Source organism: Hibiscus syriacus, unplaced genomic scaffold (assembly GCF_006381635.1).
Source record: "Hibiscus syriacus cultivar Baekdansim isolate YM2019G1 unplaced genomic scaffold, ASM638163v2 tig00109926_pilon, whole genome shotgun sequence".
NCBI lineage: Eukaryota > Viridiplantae > Streptophyta > Magnoliopsida > Malvales > Malvaceae > Hibiscus > Hibiscus syriacus.
In genome coordinates, this window is record NW_024062532.1 from 404,934 (window position 1) to 423,508 (window position 18,575).

General features: G+C 35.2%; 1 protein-coding gene and 1 pseudogene across 3 annotated transcripts; both read right to left on the reverse strand.

Moving 5' to 3' along the window:
* Positions 1–1,025: 1,025 nt before the first annotated feature.
* LOC120210615 lies at positions 1,026–9,749 on the reverse strand (annotated as a pseudogene).
* Positions 9,750–12,941: 3,192 nt separating this feature from the next.
* On the reverse strand, positions 12,942–14,505 carry LOC120210573 (RNA-binding protein 24-B-like). Of its 3 annotated transcripts, none has more exons than XM_039209277.1 (7): positions 14,387–14,505; positions 14,009–14,252; positions 13,803–13,932; positions 13,596–13,710; positions 13,475–13,508; positions 13,182–13,356; positions 12,942–13,089 (listed from the first exon to the last, which is right to left on the reverse strand). In XM_039209277.1, exons 2-7 carry the CDS (start codon positions 14,228–14,230, stop codon positions 13,034–13,036), a joined length of 732 nt encoding a protein of 243 aa, XP_039065208.1. In that variant the 5' UTR covers positions 14,231–14,252; positions 14,387–14,505; the 3' UTR covers positions 12,942–13,033. The 3 variants fall into 3 exon arrangements, with proteins under 3 accessions (XP_039065208.1, XP_039065207.1, XP_039065206.1); XM_039209276.1 differs by having other exon boundaries at positions 13,596–13,701; positions 14,365–14,390; XM_039209275.1 differs by having other exon boundaries at positions 14,365–14,390.
* Between the last annotated feature and the right edge of the window lie 4,070 nt (positions 14,506–18,575).

An 18,575-nucleotide genomic window follows, 5' to 3' on the forward strand; every position in this document is an offset into this window, starting at 1 on the left:
GGAGTTATGTTTCTGTTAAAAAGAATAGTGATAGAGGCCATGGAAGTTCTCCGTTTTGCGCCCTTCTCTCAAAGCCTCCCGTCCCAAGCACTAAACACAAATCAAATCCATTCTTCACTCTCCTTTATCAACTATAATTTCCTTTACGTGAAGGAAAACATCTGCGTTTCACCAATGATGCATTTCTCCAAACTCGAAGATACGCCCATGTTCCGCCAAGAGGTTCGTTTTCTTCTTCTTCTTCTTCTTCTTCTTGTTTATACACTCATATCGCAATGCTGCATATTTTTTCATTTGCGTAACGTTGTTCTTTTAATAATAGATACAATGCGTGGAAGAGAATGCTGAGTTGATGCGAGGAAGAAGTTTAAAGTTTTATGAAGGATGTCGAAAAACACGTAGGTCTACATTTTTGTTGTTGTTTCAATCGTTTGCACACACCCTTTCTAAAGATGAAACACTCTTCTTTTAATTGAGAGCTCACATGGTCTCTAACCTTGAAAATACCAGAGAGGGGCTTCAAGAGGGGCATTCTGGCGACATTGCTTTTGTAAGCGCCCTCGAAACTTTTGGAGGGGATCAAAACGATCCTACATGTGTTGCTTTTGGAGGTACACGTTCTGCCTTCCTATACCCTCTTGGATTTGTTAGGGGATAATTTGGTTTGTAAGGTCTGGAAATGCAATAAATTTCTCAACATATTAGTTGGTGTTCTTAATCCAGGCCCAGTCATGACACAGTTCACTGTTGCACTGAAATAATATATTTAATACATCGAAATATAAATTGAAACGATATTGGTTGTTATATAAATAAATATATGTTTGCAATTATTTGATTGATGCAGGTTGTGGAGTAACCTTTGATATTGTTACAATGTCTAACCTTTTCAAGCAGGCTCTGAACTGGTGAAGGCATAAAGTTCAATATTTTACAATTGCAAGCTTATGGTTGAACAGGGTTTTGCTTTACATCTTCAATTGTTCCATCATTTAGATTCTTAAGAAATACCACAAACTATTCCTTTCATTTATCTCCACTTTTATAAATTGCTGTAAACAGTTGGACAGGCTCCCCTGCTTGAAGTCGGTATGTTTCCTCAGAAAATGCTTTCTGCAACCTCAGTTCTCACGGATATCGGACTTCTTACGGCGTGAACATCGTCGGTCCATGTCAGGCTTCCAAAGTAGTACCCGGAGAAGGAGATTGTCTTTGTCTTGGAGTTGAAGATCATGTGTCTGGTTTCACAGCTATGTTTATGCCTGAAGTGGACTCAATGTTGGCCTTGTACTTGGAGTTGACAGGTCCGACATTTGTGACTGTTCTGGTGAGAACGGTTGGTTTTTTAAGGCTTGGGATGGTTATGGATGGAAGGTTTAAGTCCAAAATAGAGGGTTGTTTGGAAGGACAACTTATTGGATGTTCAGTGAGCTGGACTATATCAGTGTTACTATAACCCATGGCACAAAGATATTGCACATAATCATCTGTATTCATGTCGTAAACAAGGCCAGGATCGGCCGCGTTGTTCGGGTTTACAATTCCTCCTCCAAAATCGAAGGGGTTGGCGAGTTTCGGTGGTTCCCCCTCCGCAAAAATTGGTCCTCCAGATAGTTGTGCAGTCAATGCTGTAGTCAAAGAGATCAAAACAGTTCAACAAGGTAAACTAAGTGAATACAGTTTAATGAGTGTACCAGTAGTGATAATTGCTGATTTAATAGCAGCAGGCGACCAATCCTGGTACAATGATTTCAACAGAGCAACAATTCGTGACACATGTGGAGTCGCCATTGATGTTCCTGAGAGAAAAGCGAATGCACCATTCGTTGTTTCATCGAATGTAGGGATTGCTGCTAATATCTGCACACCGGGAGCAGCTATATCCGGCTGTGCCGCGCAAAGATCAGATGAGTTTTTAGCATGTCGATATAATTGTGAAAGAATCATTTTGGACAAGGTGAGCTGACTAACCTTAAGTAAAGCAGGGGCATTCGAACTTGGACCTCGAGATGAGAAGTATGCCACATTGGTTGAAACAGGCTTGCCAATATGGGTCCTTGAGGGGCTCAACCTTACTTGGGGATTACTGCAAAATTAATTACAAGTATTTGATGATGAGAGAACTGGATAATCTATGATGATGATTAAAGATATCAACCGTACCTTGTGGATCGAATGTAATATAGTATCTGAGTTCCAGTTTCGTAGGTTACTTGAACACAGGGGAAGTTGGTAACAGATGAATAAAAGTAGTTACTTGCACTCCTAGAAACAATCACTCCCAAACCACCAGCCTTTATGACAGATGATATACCATCATCTAACAAGCTCTGATTGTAGTCTGAAGCAAAGCAAAGCACCACTTTTCCTACCATCCAATCATCGTCCGACGAGAAGGACTCGCAAAAACTGTATAGCCACTCAGTTCGGTTAGGCACTAAGAAGAACAAGGCTAAAGAACTCTAAAGAGTATCAACTTCTTACCGTGTGACCGTGAGGTCTGATACTTCAGGGTACACCAGTGCTGCGGACACTGTGTCCTCTCCTGTGAACATTGCTTGACCTGAAATTAGTATTTGTTATTTCAAATCCAATCAAGCCATTGTAGTGTTCTGTATGGTGTTTTGCGGCTTACAATGATGGTATGGTTATTCCCTAGTGTAATTGGTGTGGGAAAGGACCGGTCCACAGTGCTTGCTGCAACAGTCAAAATCCAGGGTGCCGTGTTCTGCACGGTTTCAGCTCTAGGACCCACATTCCCCGCTGCACAAACAACGGTAATCCCTCTCGCTACGGCATGGAATGAACCTATCGGAATGGAACCGCGACAGTCCACTTCGGAATACAAGGGAATATCAGCTGCAAGAGACACGGACAACACATCCACACCATCATTGATCGCTTCATCAAAGGCTTTCAACACATCAGCATCGGCACAAACACCTCCATACAAACGCCAACACACTTTGTACATAGCCAAACGAGCACCCGGAGCACCGCCCCTCACCGTCCCTAGCCCCAGCCCACCGCAGCTGGCATTATCCACGAACGAACCGCCCGCAATCGAAGACGTGTGCGTTCCATGTCCACTCGGATCTCTCGGGGACATGTAATCATCGTTTTCACTCGTGTTGTATGGCTGTCCGTACTATGCTTCAAGTCCTCGGACGAAATAACGAGCACCTATCAATTTTCCGTTGCAGGCTTTGGCACCATCGAAGTGCTCTCCGGATTCACAAACTCCCTTCCATCGAGAGGGGATTGGCCCCAGATTTTCTTCATTGAAAACTTGCAATTCTGGCCATATACCTGCTGATTTACTAAGAGATTAGTTTAAACCGGAACTGTTTGACATGCAAACACAGTGGAAGAGATGGGAAGCAGACCTGTATCAAGGAGACCGATGATGACACCATTTCCCATTTTACTTCTGTTAAGAAGATTAGATGGGGAAGTGGAGGAGAGGCCAAGGTAATCCCAGCTTCTGGTTGTTTGCACCTTGTAGAATCGATTGCGTGTGACATGAACCACGCCAGGTAATTCTACCACCAAAATACAAACAAAGGATAAAATGCTTTCCACTCCATCAATGATTCAAGATTATCACCGTCTTATGTTTTTATACACTACTAAAAATGATGGGTTTTAAATAGCCTTCCGCGACCATAGTAATAATGTCCGTTATATAGCGGTAATAGTGCATTATTATTACATGACCGTGATATCCGTAATCATAGTAATAATAGTAAGGATGACAATTTAACTCGAAATTGACCCGATTCAATCCAACCGGGTCAGATTTTTTTTAAAAAAAAATTCAAGTTCGGATTTGAGTCGGGTCAGGTCTGGTCTTTTAAGGGGTGAGGTCGGGTTCGGGTGGAGGGTGAAAAAACTCCAACCCGACCCAACTTGGGTATAATAAGGTACCTTTTAAAAAAAAAATTATATATTTTTAATTAAGTCTTTATTTTATAACTGATTGGGTCGGGTTAGGTCGGATTTATACTTTAAAAATTCGAATCGGGTCAAAGTCGGATGGAGGATATATATTTTTCGAGTCAGGTCAGATGGAGGATATATAATTTTCAATTCAAAAAATTCAATTCGAATTGGTTCGATTCGTAATTTTATAAACTCAATTCAACTCGAAAAAAATTCAAATTCAAATTGAGTTATAAAATAAAACTCGAATAACTTGAAATTATTTAGTAGTTAGTGGATTGATTTTAAAATTAGAGTCGAGTCTCTCCACTTTGCATGATATATATTGCGTATGAAAAATATATATGTATTGTATATAGTTATAGAAAACCGTTTAAATTGGAATCAAACAGTATCATAATATCATAATATTAAATTTTATAAACTCTAACTCAAATTTTATAAATTCAGCTCGATTAAAAAATTAAATAAATTTTAAATTATAAAATAATACTAGAATTAGCATAAAATATAACCAATGTAAAGACCCAAATAGAAAATTACTAAATTCACGCACGACACAATTAGTATGTATGCTTGCATGCATGGCATGCCACCCGCCCTATTATTACCACATAGTTCTTATTATCATATAGCACATTTTGTTCGAATGATTTTTTTTTTGTATAATCACTGGTATTTGATATATTGATTTATTAGTTCAAATCAGATACTGTAAAGGTAAGGGCGATCATTCTAACCCAGTTTACTCTATTCGTAATCGCCAGAATTCAAACCTCTAACCTTACTTAAGGAATCTAGTGTTTCATCCCACTAGAATGATTGTATTCAAATAAATAATTATTTCGAATACAATATTTATTTATGTAAAAATTAAAAGGTAACCATTAATTATATAGGTGCAAAATTAGAAATTATATATATTTTTGGATGGAATAAAGAATTATTAGTTTACTAGTATAAAATAATATTTTTTTATTAAAATAAATTTTGATACCTAACTTTGTATGGATTTGCAATGTGGTGTACGATTATTTTTTATGTAATTAGATACATAATTACACCATTTAAAAAGTTAATTTAATTGTACCAAAAAAAGTTTTTTTATTAGCGTAGGATAAGTATAAGTCAATATATGTTCAAAGAATACTCTCAATCTTTCGACATCGAATGGTCACACCCCTTACATCTATGGTGCTCGAACCCGAATCTTTAAAAAATAACAACAATTCTTTTTCTACGGTGACCACTTAGTTCACACTACCAAAAAAAAGTTAAATATTTCAAATGTTCACCATAGTGTAATATTCCAATCCAATTAACTCCTCCTTGGGACTTGAATTTGAGCATATATGTAAGATTGTCTTAGCATTTAATGTCAAATGATTGAAAATCTTTGAAACATATATTATCTTATTTTTACCTATATGGATTAAATTTGTATTTATATTTTTAAAAAAGTTGTTTAAATGCAATAAAAATATAATAATTTTGCAGCGAAAAAAGTTAAGAGCACATAATATTTTAGTGTTTAGACTAGGGTCGCAAATGAGACGAGACAGATCGAGAGCTACTTGAGATCGATTCGGTCAATACTCGATAAATACTCTACTCGAATTCGTAACAAACTACTTGATACTCGTCTCAAAAAGCTCAGGACTAGGGGTGCACAAAAAATACGAATATCCGATTTTGCGAAAAAAATATCCGAAACCGGATTTGGGAAAAACCGGTTTTTTTTAACCGGATCGGATTTTTTTAAACCGGTTATTTTAACCGGTTTGGAGAAAAAAACCCAGACCGGTTTTTTTACCGGATAAAAAACCGGTTTGAAAAAAACCGGTTAAAAAACCGGTTTTTATCCGGAAAAAAAAACGGTCTGGGTTTAAAAAACTAGCCGTTAATATAGCCGTTTGTGACCGTTTTGACCGTTTTTTTCTTTAAAAAATTACCATTTTACCACCCTAAACATGTATAAATAGGTTGGGGATGTATTTGGTTGATTACAACTTTCTCAAATCTTATTACACAACACTTAAACATCTCTCAAATCTTAGTTTTGTAATTTTTTGTTCATCATGAGTAACACTGCTGAATCTTCCGTCGGGGGAAACCTTGAAGTCGTGAGAGTGATCGAACACACTCGAAACAAAGATATTTGGGATCACTACGATTTATGTGAGATGTCAAATGGCTCGAGGAGGGCGCGTTGTAAACTTTGTCTAAAGTTTCTTGCATCGGAAGGAAACACAACGTTGAAGAACCATTTGACAAAATCATGCAAGGCACTTCGCTCAAGATCGGATCCTAGTCAATTGAATCTTACACCGCAAGGTGGTGTTTTTGTTTACGACAACGAAAAATTACGAGAAGCGTTTATAAAGTTCGTGATTACAAAAGCATTGCCGTTCGACCACTTTGATGATGAAGATTTCACGACAACAATTCAACAACTAATGCAACCACGTTATACTCAAGTAAGTCGTACTACCCTTAGAAGAGATGCTATAAAAATGTGGCATACGGCGAGGGAAAAAATGATTTTAGGATTCCAAGAACACCGTTATGGTGTGTCGCTTACATGTGACGTTTGGAGTTCCCCTCATAATACCGGAAATTCTTTTTTAGCCGTTACGTCACATTGGTTAGATCAAGATAATTGGCAAATGATGAAAAGAACAATCGCGTTTGAATTATTCGGTGAGCCGCATACCGGTGCTAATTTATTTGCACTTTTAAAACGGGTAATTTGTCTTTATAAATTAGAAAATAAAGTTTTTTCTATATCCTTTGATAATGCATCGAATAATACAAACACGGTTCCAAGATTGAAAATATTACTTTCACCGATTTTAGACGGTGCGTTTTTTCATACCCGTTGCGTTGCACACATAATTAATTTATCCGTGCAAGCCGATTTGGAGGTTATTGAGCCAATTAGATTAGAATTTAAAACAATGATAAAATCGATTCTTTGTAACAACAACAAAAGACTAAATGATTATAAACGGTTTTGTAAGTCTGTTAATAAAAAAGCTTTGGGTCCTAATTTGGATTGTCCAACTCGTTGGAACTCAACTTGGATGATAATGCATACTGCCTTAAGGCAAAGGGAAACATTGCAAACATTTCACGATCGGCTTTTCGAGAGGGGTCATGTCCCAAACATTTATCCGGATTCGAGTTGGGAAACTATAGCCAAAATAACCGATTTGCTTGAGGTTTTTAAAAATGCAACAACTTTTTTATCCGGTGTTTATTACCCTACTAGCCTGTTGGTTCTTAATCAAATATTTTTGTTGGCTACCCGACTAAATGACTTTGAATTTGAAACCGAAGTTTTTCAAGAAATTGGTTTTGCAATGAAGGAAAAACTTTTAAAATATTTTAAGGAGATTCCCCCCATTTTTACTTGTGCCGCCGCTTTAAACCCAACGTTAAATGTTGGTGGGGTTGAAACACTTATTGAACAAATTGCGTTTGCTTTTAATCTAACCGATGATGAACCCAACTTTGTCCAAAACCAAATAAATTATTTTAACAAATGTTTTCGAGACATGTTTGCAATTTATTTAACTAAATACGGATCAAGTAGTGTAATACACGATCAAATGAGAATGAATGCGGAATCATCTAGTAGACGTCCAAGTAACATAAATTTGAATCTTTTTAACACTCTTGTAAATTCCCAATCCAAACGATCACGTACTACCACCCCAAGTAGCGAGTTGGGAAATTACATGTCATGCGATTTTCTATCAAAAATGACATTTGAAGAGTTTGAAAGTTTGGATATTTTGGCTTGGTGGAAAGAAAAGGAAGCACAATTTCCGATTCTAGCCGCCATGGCCCGTGATTTACTAACCGTCCAAGCTTCTACGGTAGCTTCGGAATCCGCTTTTTCTGTTAGTGGCAGGGTTATATCACAACGGAGATCAAGACTAAGTCCCGAGTCGGTGGAAGTATGCATTTGTTTAAAGGATTATTTGGATGGAGCGGCTCGTAAGCAACATATCACCACCCTAGAAGATGCAATTGATGCCGATTTGGAAGCAAACTTACACATTGAAGAAGTCGAACTTGGAATATCCCCTCCAAACGAAGAAGGCGAAGATGATGAAGAAGAGATGGCAATGTAGTTTATTTTATAACTTTATTTCAATTATCGTAAACTTTGTTTCAATTATCGAACTTGAAGTTTTTAAGTATTTGAATTTATCGAACTTGGAAGTTTTTAAGTATTTGAATTTATCAAACTTGGAAGTATTTAAGTATTTCAATTATGTTGAGTTAATTAAGTATTTCAATTAAGTATTTGAATTTATCGAACTTGAGGTTTGATGTTTTCTCTTTGATTCTCTCTTGATTTTAGTTGCTTGATGTTTCTTGTCTTTGATCAATGACTTCTAAGCTTGCTTAAATACACCTTGAATCACTTCTGAACGTTAGTGATAATTAATGAAGATAATATAGCCGTTTAAGTGTGAAAACATTTAATAAAAATGCTTAGAGCGTGGGGGAATCGGTACCCTCTCATAGGGAATCGGTTTCCTCTCATAGGGAATCGGTTCCCTAAGTGTAAAATTCAAATATTTCGACCGTTGAATATGGGGGAATCTGTACCCCTATGGGGGAATCGGTTCCCTCCGAGCATTCTGGAAATCTCGGAGCCAAACCATTCAGTGAGGAATCGGTACCCCCTTGGGGGGGAATCGGTTCCCTATGAGCAATCTGGAATATTAAAATCGGTTTTTTTATAACCGGTTTTTTGGTTTTTTTAAAACCGAAACCGGTTACACCGGTTAGGATATCCGACCCTCCAAACCGGTTAGAAACCGAACCAGTTATTTTATAAACCGGTTTTTTTTCTATGGGAAAAAACTGGATCGGATAAAAACCGATCCGGATCGGATTGAAATCCGAATTATGTGCAACCCTACTCATGAGTAACTAAAAAAATTATATATTAAAATTTTGTTTTAAAAAAAAATCAAATTATTAATAATATTAATGTTTATTTTTTTGTGAAAATATATTACTATAAGGTTTTCATATACTTAAGATTCATGTTCAAGTTTGAGTATCTTCAACCGAGTTAATTTTAAGATTTTTCTTTATTTCGAGCTTTAATTCATGATTTTGAGTTCGACTCGAGCTTGAAAATTTTAGGCTCACAAATATTCGATATGAGGAAGCTTCATTTTAGAGTTTTCTAGGCGAGTAGAACTCAAACATACTCGGGCTCAACTCGTGTGGTTTACATTTCATCCCTAGTTTAGACCAAAAAGTGAAGGAAAAGGAAAATGGAAGAGAGTTAAAAACACATACCAGAGAGCTTTTGAGCTTGATCTTCTGTCATCTTTGCCGCGAAGCCAGAGAAACCATATTTATAGCTGTATACCATGGAATCTTTGGGTGTTTCTTCTCTGCCATAGTTGACAAAATTAAGGCTCTACTTACAAAAATCCATGAGCAACATATATAGAAGAACATCAGTTCGTTTATACAAGAATTTGTCTTAGTTCAGAACCTTCCGAGAACGGATGCGAGCATGTCGTGATGGGTTTCTGCAAGAAGCTCAACATCATGGTGCTGCCTTTTTCCCATGTAAACAATGTAGACCTGTCCAGTTTTGTATAAACTTTACCTCTCTCTGAAATTAATCAGCATGAAAATTCGAAACCTAACAAAGAAAAGTGAATGAATGATGGATCATTCATGGTTATGGATTTACTAACGTTTCGATTGGAACCTGAAACTGCTGCAAGAGCCGGCAACACATGATAATGCATGTTTACGATCTGCAGTAATGCAACTAAAACTAACGACATAATCATGGCGTTCATGAAGAAGAAAAGCCTTTCTTTTTCTTCTTCCTTCTTCTGTTGCGATGAGAGAGAAACTAAGGAGAGGTGGGTTGTCGTGCTTGGAAGTTGGAGCCAATCATCCTTTAAATAGAGGGGTAAAAGGTGGATTGAACGAATTTAGCCGTAATCGAGTGTACTATAATAGAATTCATGTTATTATTTAGGATTTAGGTTTTAATATTATAAATGTCGGGGTGTGAGCGTTTTGAATGTTGAAAGGTTGAGAGTTATTTTTAAATATATATTGTATTGCATTTATCTAAGATTATTAAATAAAAAGTGATAAATTTATAAAATTTGAAAGTGTATTAATTTTTATAAAATTTTTAAAGGATAAAAACATAATTTTAATTGAATTTATAAAAAAAATCTAAAAATTTTAATTTGTTAGGGGTGATTATTTCCGCTCCATCTCGATCCATCTTTGGTTGATCTAAAAAAACAAATGAAGCTTAGTGAGATTGACAAATTTTGAAATATTACACATGTATTAATAACACAAATTTTATGGTAAATTACGTGTTTAGCATCTAAATTATTAATTTTGATTCGTTTTAGTACCTTAACTTTAATTTTTTTCAAATCATACCTAAAATTTAGTTTTTGTTTCATTTTAGTACCCAACCATTAAAAACTTTAGTTTTTGTTTCATTTTAGTATCATAATTCAAAATTTAACATCAAGTTTTGAAAAAATTAAAAGTTTGGGTACTAAAACAATCCAAAACTGATAGTTCATGTCTTAAGGGTGCGTTTGGTTCACGGAATGTAAGATTACCAGTGGGAATAAAAGATTACCAGTGAATAGGATTACTGAGAATGTTGTATTTTGTGTTTGGTTGGTTTAGCAGGAATGTAAGATTACCGTGTTTGGTTAAAGGAATAAAAGATTATTGGAATGTATATTTGACCAAATTGTCCTTATTATATATTTGTATAATATTACAAATTGTAAAATATTTATATATTTTCTTTAAAAAATTAAATTCATAATATTTATATAATTTTTTTTACAAAATTAAAAAATATAAAAAATGTTTAATGAAAGGGTAAAAAAAAATTTAACCCCTGAACTTCATATAAAATTTTAATTATAGACTTTTTTTTGTAAATATAAAATAATTTAAGGATAAATTTGTAATTTAACATTCGTAGAATTTTTATTATTCAATGACAGAAGAAGAATATTTTTGAAAAAAAAAATTTAAGGGCATTTTAGTCCAAAACGCCGGTAATGTTACAATACCTAAGGGAAGGGAGACAATGACATTCCTAGTAATATACCCCAAAAAATCTACTATTGGTAATAAAACATTACCGGGAATGAGATTCCCGGCCAACCAAACATGCATGGGAATCCCACATTCCTTGAACCAAACACCCCCTAAACGTGTTAAGTTTTTAACGGCAGATGCTAAAATGAAATGAAAACTAAACATTAGGTATGGTTTTAAAAAATTGAAAGTTTAGGTATTAAAACGAACCAAAACTAGTGGTTAGGTACGAAATGCGTGATTTACCCAATTTTTATATACGGTAAGTAAATAAAATTTCAACATGATCACAACCAACAAAATGAATAACAAATCGTAAAAAAATTCAAATGTTAAGATGAGTTCGTGCCGATTCTTAATTATGGGTTGATTCAGCCACTTGTTCGTGGGAGATAAATAATTGCATTAACCCCTCAACTAATGGAATATCGATTATTCCCCCCTCTCTCTCTCTATAAATATATATTATGGAAATGATATACAGGTATGAGTGTATAAATGAATGCTACCACTAATGGAAGCAATTTACTGTCGTGTCTTCTTTAAGCAGGGGACATTCAGTGCACCATCCATACTGTTATTTTCAGATAGGAACAAGTCCCTGTTAAGGATAAAAGCATCCACTTTCGTCCCCATTTTACTCATCAATTCCCATAAAATTATATTTTTTTTAAAAAGAAAAATGTATGTGGGGTTTACCTTCAATTTGTCTTTGCAGCTATCATTGGCTGCTGCAATTATTTTTGGTCCCCCACCCCTCACTTCCATTCAAACCCTGAATCAATTATTACTCCAAATTGAGCGGCTCTGATGTTTTCTCATGGAGCAGCCAACTGGAACTTTTTATTTTGGTGCAGCCACGATGCATAGCATTCTGCCCCCGACAAAAGGAACCTTCTTTTAGGCCCCTGAAAGACATATTGGCGTTGTATGTTTTTGTTTCTAGTGATGATCATTTTGCAGAAGACCCAGTTACACTTTCTTCTCCTTTATTCACACGCCACTTCCATCATGCGAGCCTGTGTGGGGGAACCGGGATTTAAATCGTGGTTAACGTATATTATTGCGGTCATTGTGGATATCACAATCGTGCAACAACAGTTCAAATGCACATGGTTCCCGCCACCAAAAAACTATATCTTTATGTTAGGCAGAGAAGCAAGAAAAAGAAGCTGACGTGTTTTAATTGCTTGAAATGAGATGAGTTAATGAAGTCTGAGCTCAGTCGTGGTGGGCTGAAGCCGAGTATTGAAGATGGGCAAAGCAAAGACAAGGTGCCCAATATGCAAGACCAGCAGATGACAGACCAAACAGGAGAAGAAGCCCAACATCAAAATCTAGTAATGAAGAACGAAGAGAGAGCAGCAAAAGCAGCTACGGGTTGCATTATGGTAGGTTAAATGCTTGAGGCTATTGGGAGACTATCATCATTCAACTCGTATTGGTTTTGTTGAGTTCAAAAATGGGGAGTCTGTGCCCATAAGTTTAGTTGAAGTGTGCCTTTGAAGGACAATAAACTAAGTCTAGAACATCTACTAAGGTTAACTCGCTTCTCGAATTCGGCTCATCAAAAGAGAGTTCTGCAAACTCTAAATATTCCACATCTCGAAAAGCATCAGATGCATCTCTACCGGCATCTCAAATCTTGGTTTTCTCATTTTCATATTGATTAGAATTCCTTAATAAATGACGAAGATAATAATAGATCTAAAAACTAAAATCATATGCTAATTCAACAGTACCCCATAATCATGGGACGTCTCTAGCACATACTCAAATCGTATTCCTCGGGTACCCATCTCGGAGCATATCTGAGTATTTGGTATGACACTAAATTAAAATTATTATTTTCTTTTAAATAAAAAAATTAAAATGTAAAATCCCTTCCCTTCCCTTCTGTTTTCTGTTCTTTTTTTTTTGGCTTGTAGAGAGTAATTTGCAGTCACTGGGCTTACATTGATGAACTTTGTGCAGAGGCCGCTCCGGTAACTTCTTCAACTGTTGTACCTGCATTGCATTTGTAAACCGAGTTTTTACTATCAGACGACATTATATCTCCCTCAATAATCACCATGTAAATTAATGCAAGTAAACTCAACCGGTGGCTGTGACCGGTGTCGGAGAGGGTGGCGGTGGAAGCGTTAAGGTCACAAATGCTCGGTGCTTGGGATACTGGGGAGGAGGATACATCGGGAAGTAACTCAGGTAGACTCCAGATGTCCCAGTTGTGTAATGTGATGGAAACTGTTGCCCTCCATATACACTGTAATAGTTCTGCAAGATGACTAATTAATGATCAAACACAAACCCCACAGATTCTGGATTGCAGATTTGAATGAAACTCGAGTGAACTTTACACAGAAACATGGTTTAGATAGAATAAAAGACTAACCAGTGGGTACATGTTGTGCGAGTAACCAGGATACCTGAATGTTAAAAGGAAAAGCACTTAGAGAAGCAAATTTCTAGTAAAATCGTGCATGCTTTGCCTGAGGTTTTGAATTGGATCTAACCCGTAAGGAAATGCGTACTGCGGGATGAGTTGACGGTAAAATGCAGGAGTACCGGTCGTTGAAGGGGCCATCACCTGAGCCGGTGGAGGGCTGAATTTCTCCATCTCTGTAACATCTTTTTACCAATCCAATGATATATATGTATGTATGTATGTATAAGCAATCATCTGTTATATCAAAGTAAGGGTTGGAATTTGAAATGAATACCATGGTGTGAGTGGGAACGATTCTTGTGAGCGCCAAAAGCTGCGAGATTACAGTTTGTTCTTCTTCCATCAATCACAGGAAACGGATTATAACAAGCCCTGATCGCCGAATCAACCTCCTTATACGTTACCTACACCATGCCATAAGTTCAGAATTCGAAAACAAAAACGAACCAGAGGAGGAAAAAGATAGAGAAGGGGGCTTACAAAGCCATAGCCTTTAGATTTTCCAGTGATTTTATCATTGATAACAACAGCTTCAATGATCTCTCCGAACTGCTCAAAATAACGTTTCAAGGCATCTCTTTTAGTTTCCCAAGCCAAACCCCCGACAAAGATCTTGGTGTAAGTCGTGTCTCCACCGTGACCAAACCTAACGGCATTGGCGTCGGTCTCAAACGCCATCTTCTTCAACCCTGATTCAGACATGGAGTGAACGGGCCAAAACACACTGGAAACAAGAGAGGAGACAAAGTGAGGAAGGAGCCGTTGGTTGACAAGAAATACGTGTATGGACCGAAACCAATCACATCAAACAACTCCAAGCCTTTCAAAGAACTTACTAGATTTCCATGGACAACTCACCTTAGATTCCCCCAACAAGGATACCCTAAACAAGGAACTTATGATGATCGCAGTCTATTTGGAATCAACTGATACTCGGCTTAACGATCAAAGGGTTAAAAACAAAAAAGAAGGTTGCAAGTGGGGCAGGGAAGAAGTAGAGAGGGGAATTTCCAATGAAATACGATCAACTTTCGATCATAATTTAACATACTTGCTATATATACATATTACTTTTTAATGGGTCCAAATCTACAAGCCTTGCTGTATCCAACTCCCCATTTTTTCTTCTTTCCTCATCCGTCATGATTTGTTTATGCATATATTCCTTTTCCATATCATTAAACTATGTATTAATTGCCCCCTAATGGCCCTTAAAAGACATGCTGCTATCGTCACCTCCTACTACCAGTTCAACAATCTACAGCAACTAACCATATGCATTTCCTTTCCTTTTCTTTATGGATATATACTAGTTATTATTAGGGTAAAGTACACAAATGGTCCCTCAACTAAAGAGTACTGCTTTGTTAAAAGTTACAAAATGGTGACGTGAATATTCATTATGTTTCAAACTCTTCCCTTTCCGTTAAAGATTTGACAATTCTTTAAGTTGAACGTTAACATGACGATGACTGAGATATGATAGTCGTTTGAGATTCTGGGATTAGATTTTATCATGTCACAATTAACATGGTAACGTTCAACTCACAATAGCGTCAATTTTTTTAAAGGAAAAAGACGAATTTTGAACATAATAAATAGTTGGATGATCATTCTGTAACTTTTAATAATCGAGTGACTTAACAAAGAACACTATAATTATTGGATTGTTTTCTACTTTTAATAGTCGAGGGACCACTTATGTACTCTACCCTAATTATTATTGCATAAATAAATATTAAATTTAATCACGCCAACTTTTACGCCTAATGAGACATTCGTAAAATGGAAAAGATTAGCATGCGTTAAAATATTGTATTAATTGAACAGATTATGATTACAAATAAATAATAAATTTCATCCCCAAACTATGATCTTCATCCTAAATTGATCCCCAAATCTTTTGAACAGCCCAATTTCATCCCTAACTATAAGCATATACTAATCACATACCTTGTTAATAAAACCGTTAGGTCAAGTTATACTATTATATGTTTGAAAGAAAGAAACTTTAGGTTAAATTATGGTTGAAACCGATTACACAATCAGATGAATATAGGGATGAAATTGAAATAATCAAAAGTTTGGAGGACTAATTTAGAAAGAGGGCCATAATTTAGGGATAAAATTAGAATATTCAAAAGTGAAAGCACTAATTTAGGACGAGAGTCATAGGGATGAAATTAAAATATTCAAAAGTTTAATGATTAATTTAAAATGAGAGTTATAGTTTGAGGACATAAGACGAAATTCACTCATTTAAATATCGTCTGCTTTTCTTTTTAATAAGCTAAGGTGATTACAAAGTAGTATAAGTTCTAAATACTCTTTATCATTTGACAACGAACTCTCAATCACCCTATTGTAACCGTTAGTACTCGAATTCGTAACCTCTAAGAATTCGTTTAATATTATGGATAAGAACCATAACCGCAATAGAAATCAAGGAAAAGCTGTGAATTTCGTTTTCATTACACTTTGCCAAGTATACAAAGCAAAAGTTTACGGCCCAAGTGAGTATAAAGTAAGAAACTTCATGTGATAAAGATCATGTTTGTTCATATATAGGTTTCGATATAGGTCAAGATCGGCCGACCGCTGTTGTTTCCCATAAAGTTTGTGGCTTCTGACTATGCTGTAAATAGACATAATTTTCTAGTTCTCGAAGGATTTTATCCTTAAATTTGTCCATAAATGTCCTGTATGCTTTAAGATACGCCATCAAAGCATATACCTTTCGTTTTTTTGATTGACTCAACCTGCTCATGATTCATGTGCTTTGATGCTGGAGGTGTTTCCGCTGAGTTTCTTACCATGAGATTGGGTTTTTGATAAACAAATTAAAGGGGACGCTGATGTGGTATTTTTTTATTAATTTTTAATGCGGATATAGTATTATCTTATGTTAATATGGTAGTATCTTATAATAACATCTTAGTATTATCGTTATTCTTTTTTGAGTGACCAAAATAGAATCATAACATAATTTAGGTATGATTTTTAAAAGAAAATAGTTAACTGAGCAAGACAATAACTAAGTGGTAGATAAACAAATAGGTAATTTACCAAAAATAAAAGCATAAGAATAAAAAGTGGTTACCGAGCATGGTATCTCAGTCGAAAGGTACTTAAATGATCGCTTGAGTCTGTTTGATATTATACCTTAATTAACTTTTAAATGAAAATTTTCATCAATCCACCGTTGCAAATCTTTTTGAGTGTATGTGGGGTAGAGCTAGGTATATGGGCTAAGGTCCGCGGGCTACCCATTTAACCCGTGACCCGTGCGGGTTTCGGGCCTCAAAAATTGAAGATCGTTTAAATTGTGGGCTTTTTAGCCAGGACCGTTAAACCCGCGGGTTTAATGGGTATAACCGCGGGCTACCCGCAAAACCGGCTAAAGCCCGCTTAATTTAAAATTTATAAAATTTTAGAGAAAATAAACTTAAAGAATTTTATAGAAAAAAAATAAATTACCTATAAATATGATGTTACTTATAACTATTGTAGTTCTTAAATTTATTAGGGCGTTTTTCATAATTCTACAGTTGCTTGATATTTTTTTTCATTTAAATATACATCATTAATGTATCAAATTATTCTTAATTTAAAAAAAATTAAAAAATTTATATAGTATTTTAGTCTTATTATAACCTTGAATAATCGTATTTTATAAAAGTATAATGTGGTTATTGTTTTATTTGTTTTTCAATTTAGTGATATAAGTGTATTATTTTTTTAATTTGAGTTTAAGTAATTATATCATTATATATATATAGAGATATATATATATTAATGATTAAAAAAATTAAATAATATTATTTTATAATCATTTCCGGCTATTTAAAATAAAATTTAAATATTATTTATTATTTTGACGGTGCTACCTTCCTTTTCAAGTTGCTCGATCATTTTTAAAGGTGTAGTAAGTTAAAACATTTTTTTTATTACATTTAAAGTATTTAAAATTATTTTTATTAAACGGGCCGCGGGTAAGCCTATTTAGCCCGCGGGTTAAATTGACGGGTCGCGGGCCTTAAAATTCAAAACCGTTTATGAATGCAGGCTTTTTAAACCGCTCCGTTTAAGCCCGCACTGTTAAAACTCGCACCCTTAAAACCCGCGGGTTAAACGTGCGGGTAGCCCGTATACCAACCTCTAATGTGGGGGTGATCTCTCTTATACTCACATAATATTTTACGTATTTGATTAGACGTCGTTGATTTTTTAACATATTTACATGTGAAGCTATGATTGGTTGATTTCAATTTGGATTAACTGAATGTTTGATGTTGCTTTATAAAGTGATTGATTTTCTTGTCATGCATGAATTTGCATCAAATTTTAATTAGTACTACGTATTGCAATTAATTTTATTTTTTAAAAGTATGTATTATATTTAATTAGTCACATTGTACTAAATATTATTCAATTAGTCAATACAATATATATGTATAGACTATCGTTTATGCATATTGTATTGTCTAATTGAATACTACTTTTTAAATTATGAAAATTACGTAATTATGAGATTATTAATTTACAAAGATTTTATTATATTTAATAAGAGAAAGTTGACGAAAATAATTCTCATTTGTCAACTTTTTTTTGAAGTATACTTTTTTCATGATAGAATTAGCCCTCAATTGTGTTTCATTGACATCACCAAAACCTAAGGATGATGTAATAATAAAAAGTAGAAATTTGTTTTAATTAGAACGGGATAAATTGTAGGTTCAGTAGAATATGTCCGTGTATAAAGCGTAAATTGGGTTAAGAGAGTCGATCTTACCTCTGTAGTACTTAATTTGAATTAGTCGATCAATAGATCAGATACTGATGATTATAAAAAATATGTAGGTGCATAAAATAACAGCAAATATTATATGATCTTGCCTTTTTCTCAAAAAGAGAATTTTCTGAGAGTAATTAGATTATGTAGACCGGGTAATCCAATACACCTTTGGAGTCCAACTGTCGGTCTTTATTTGTTGGCTATCCATGTCCTAATCAATCCCATTGTGCCATTTGTAGGGTCATCAAGCTG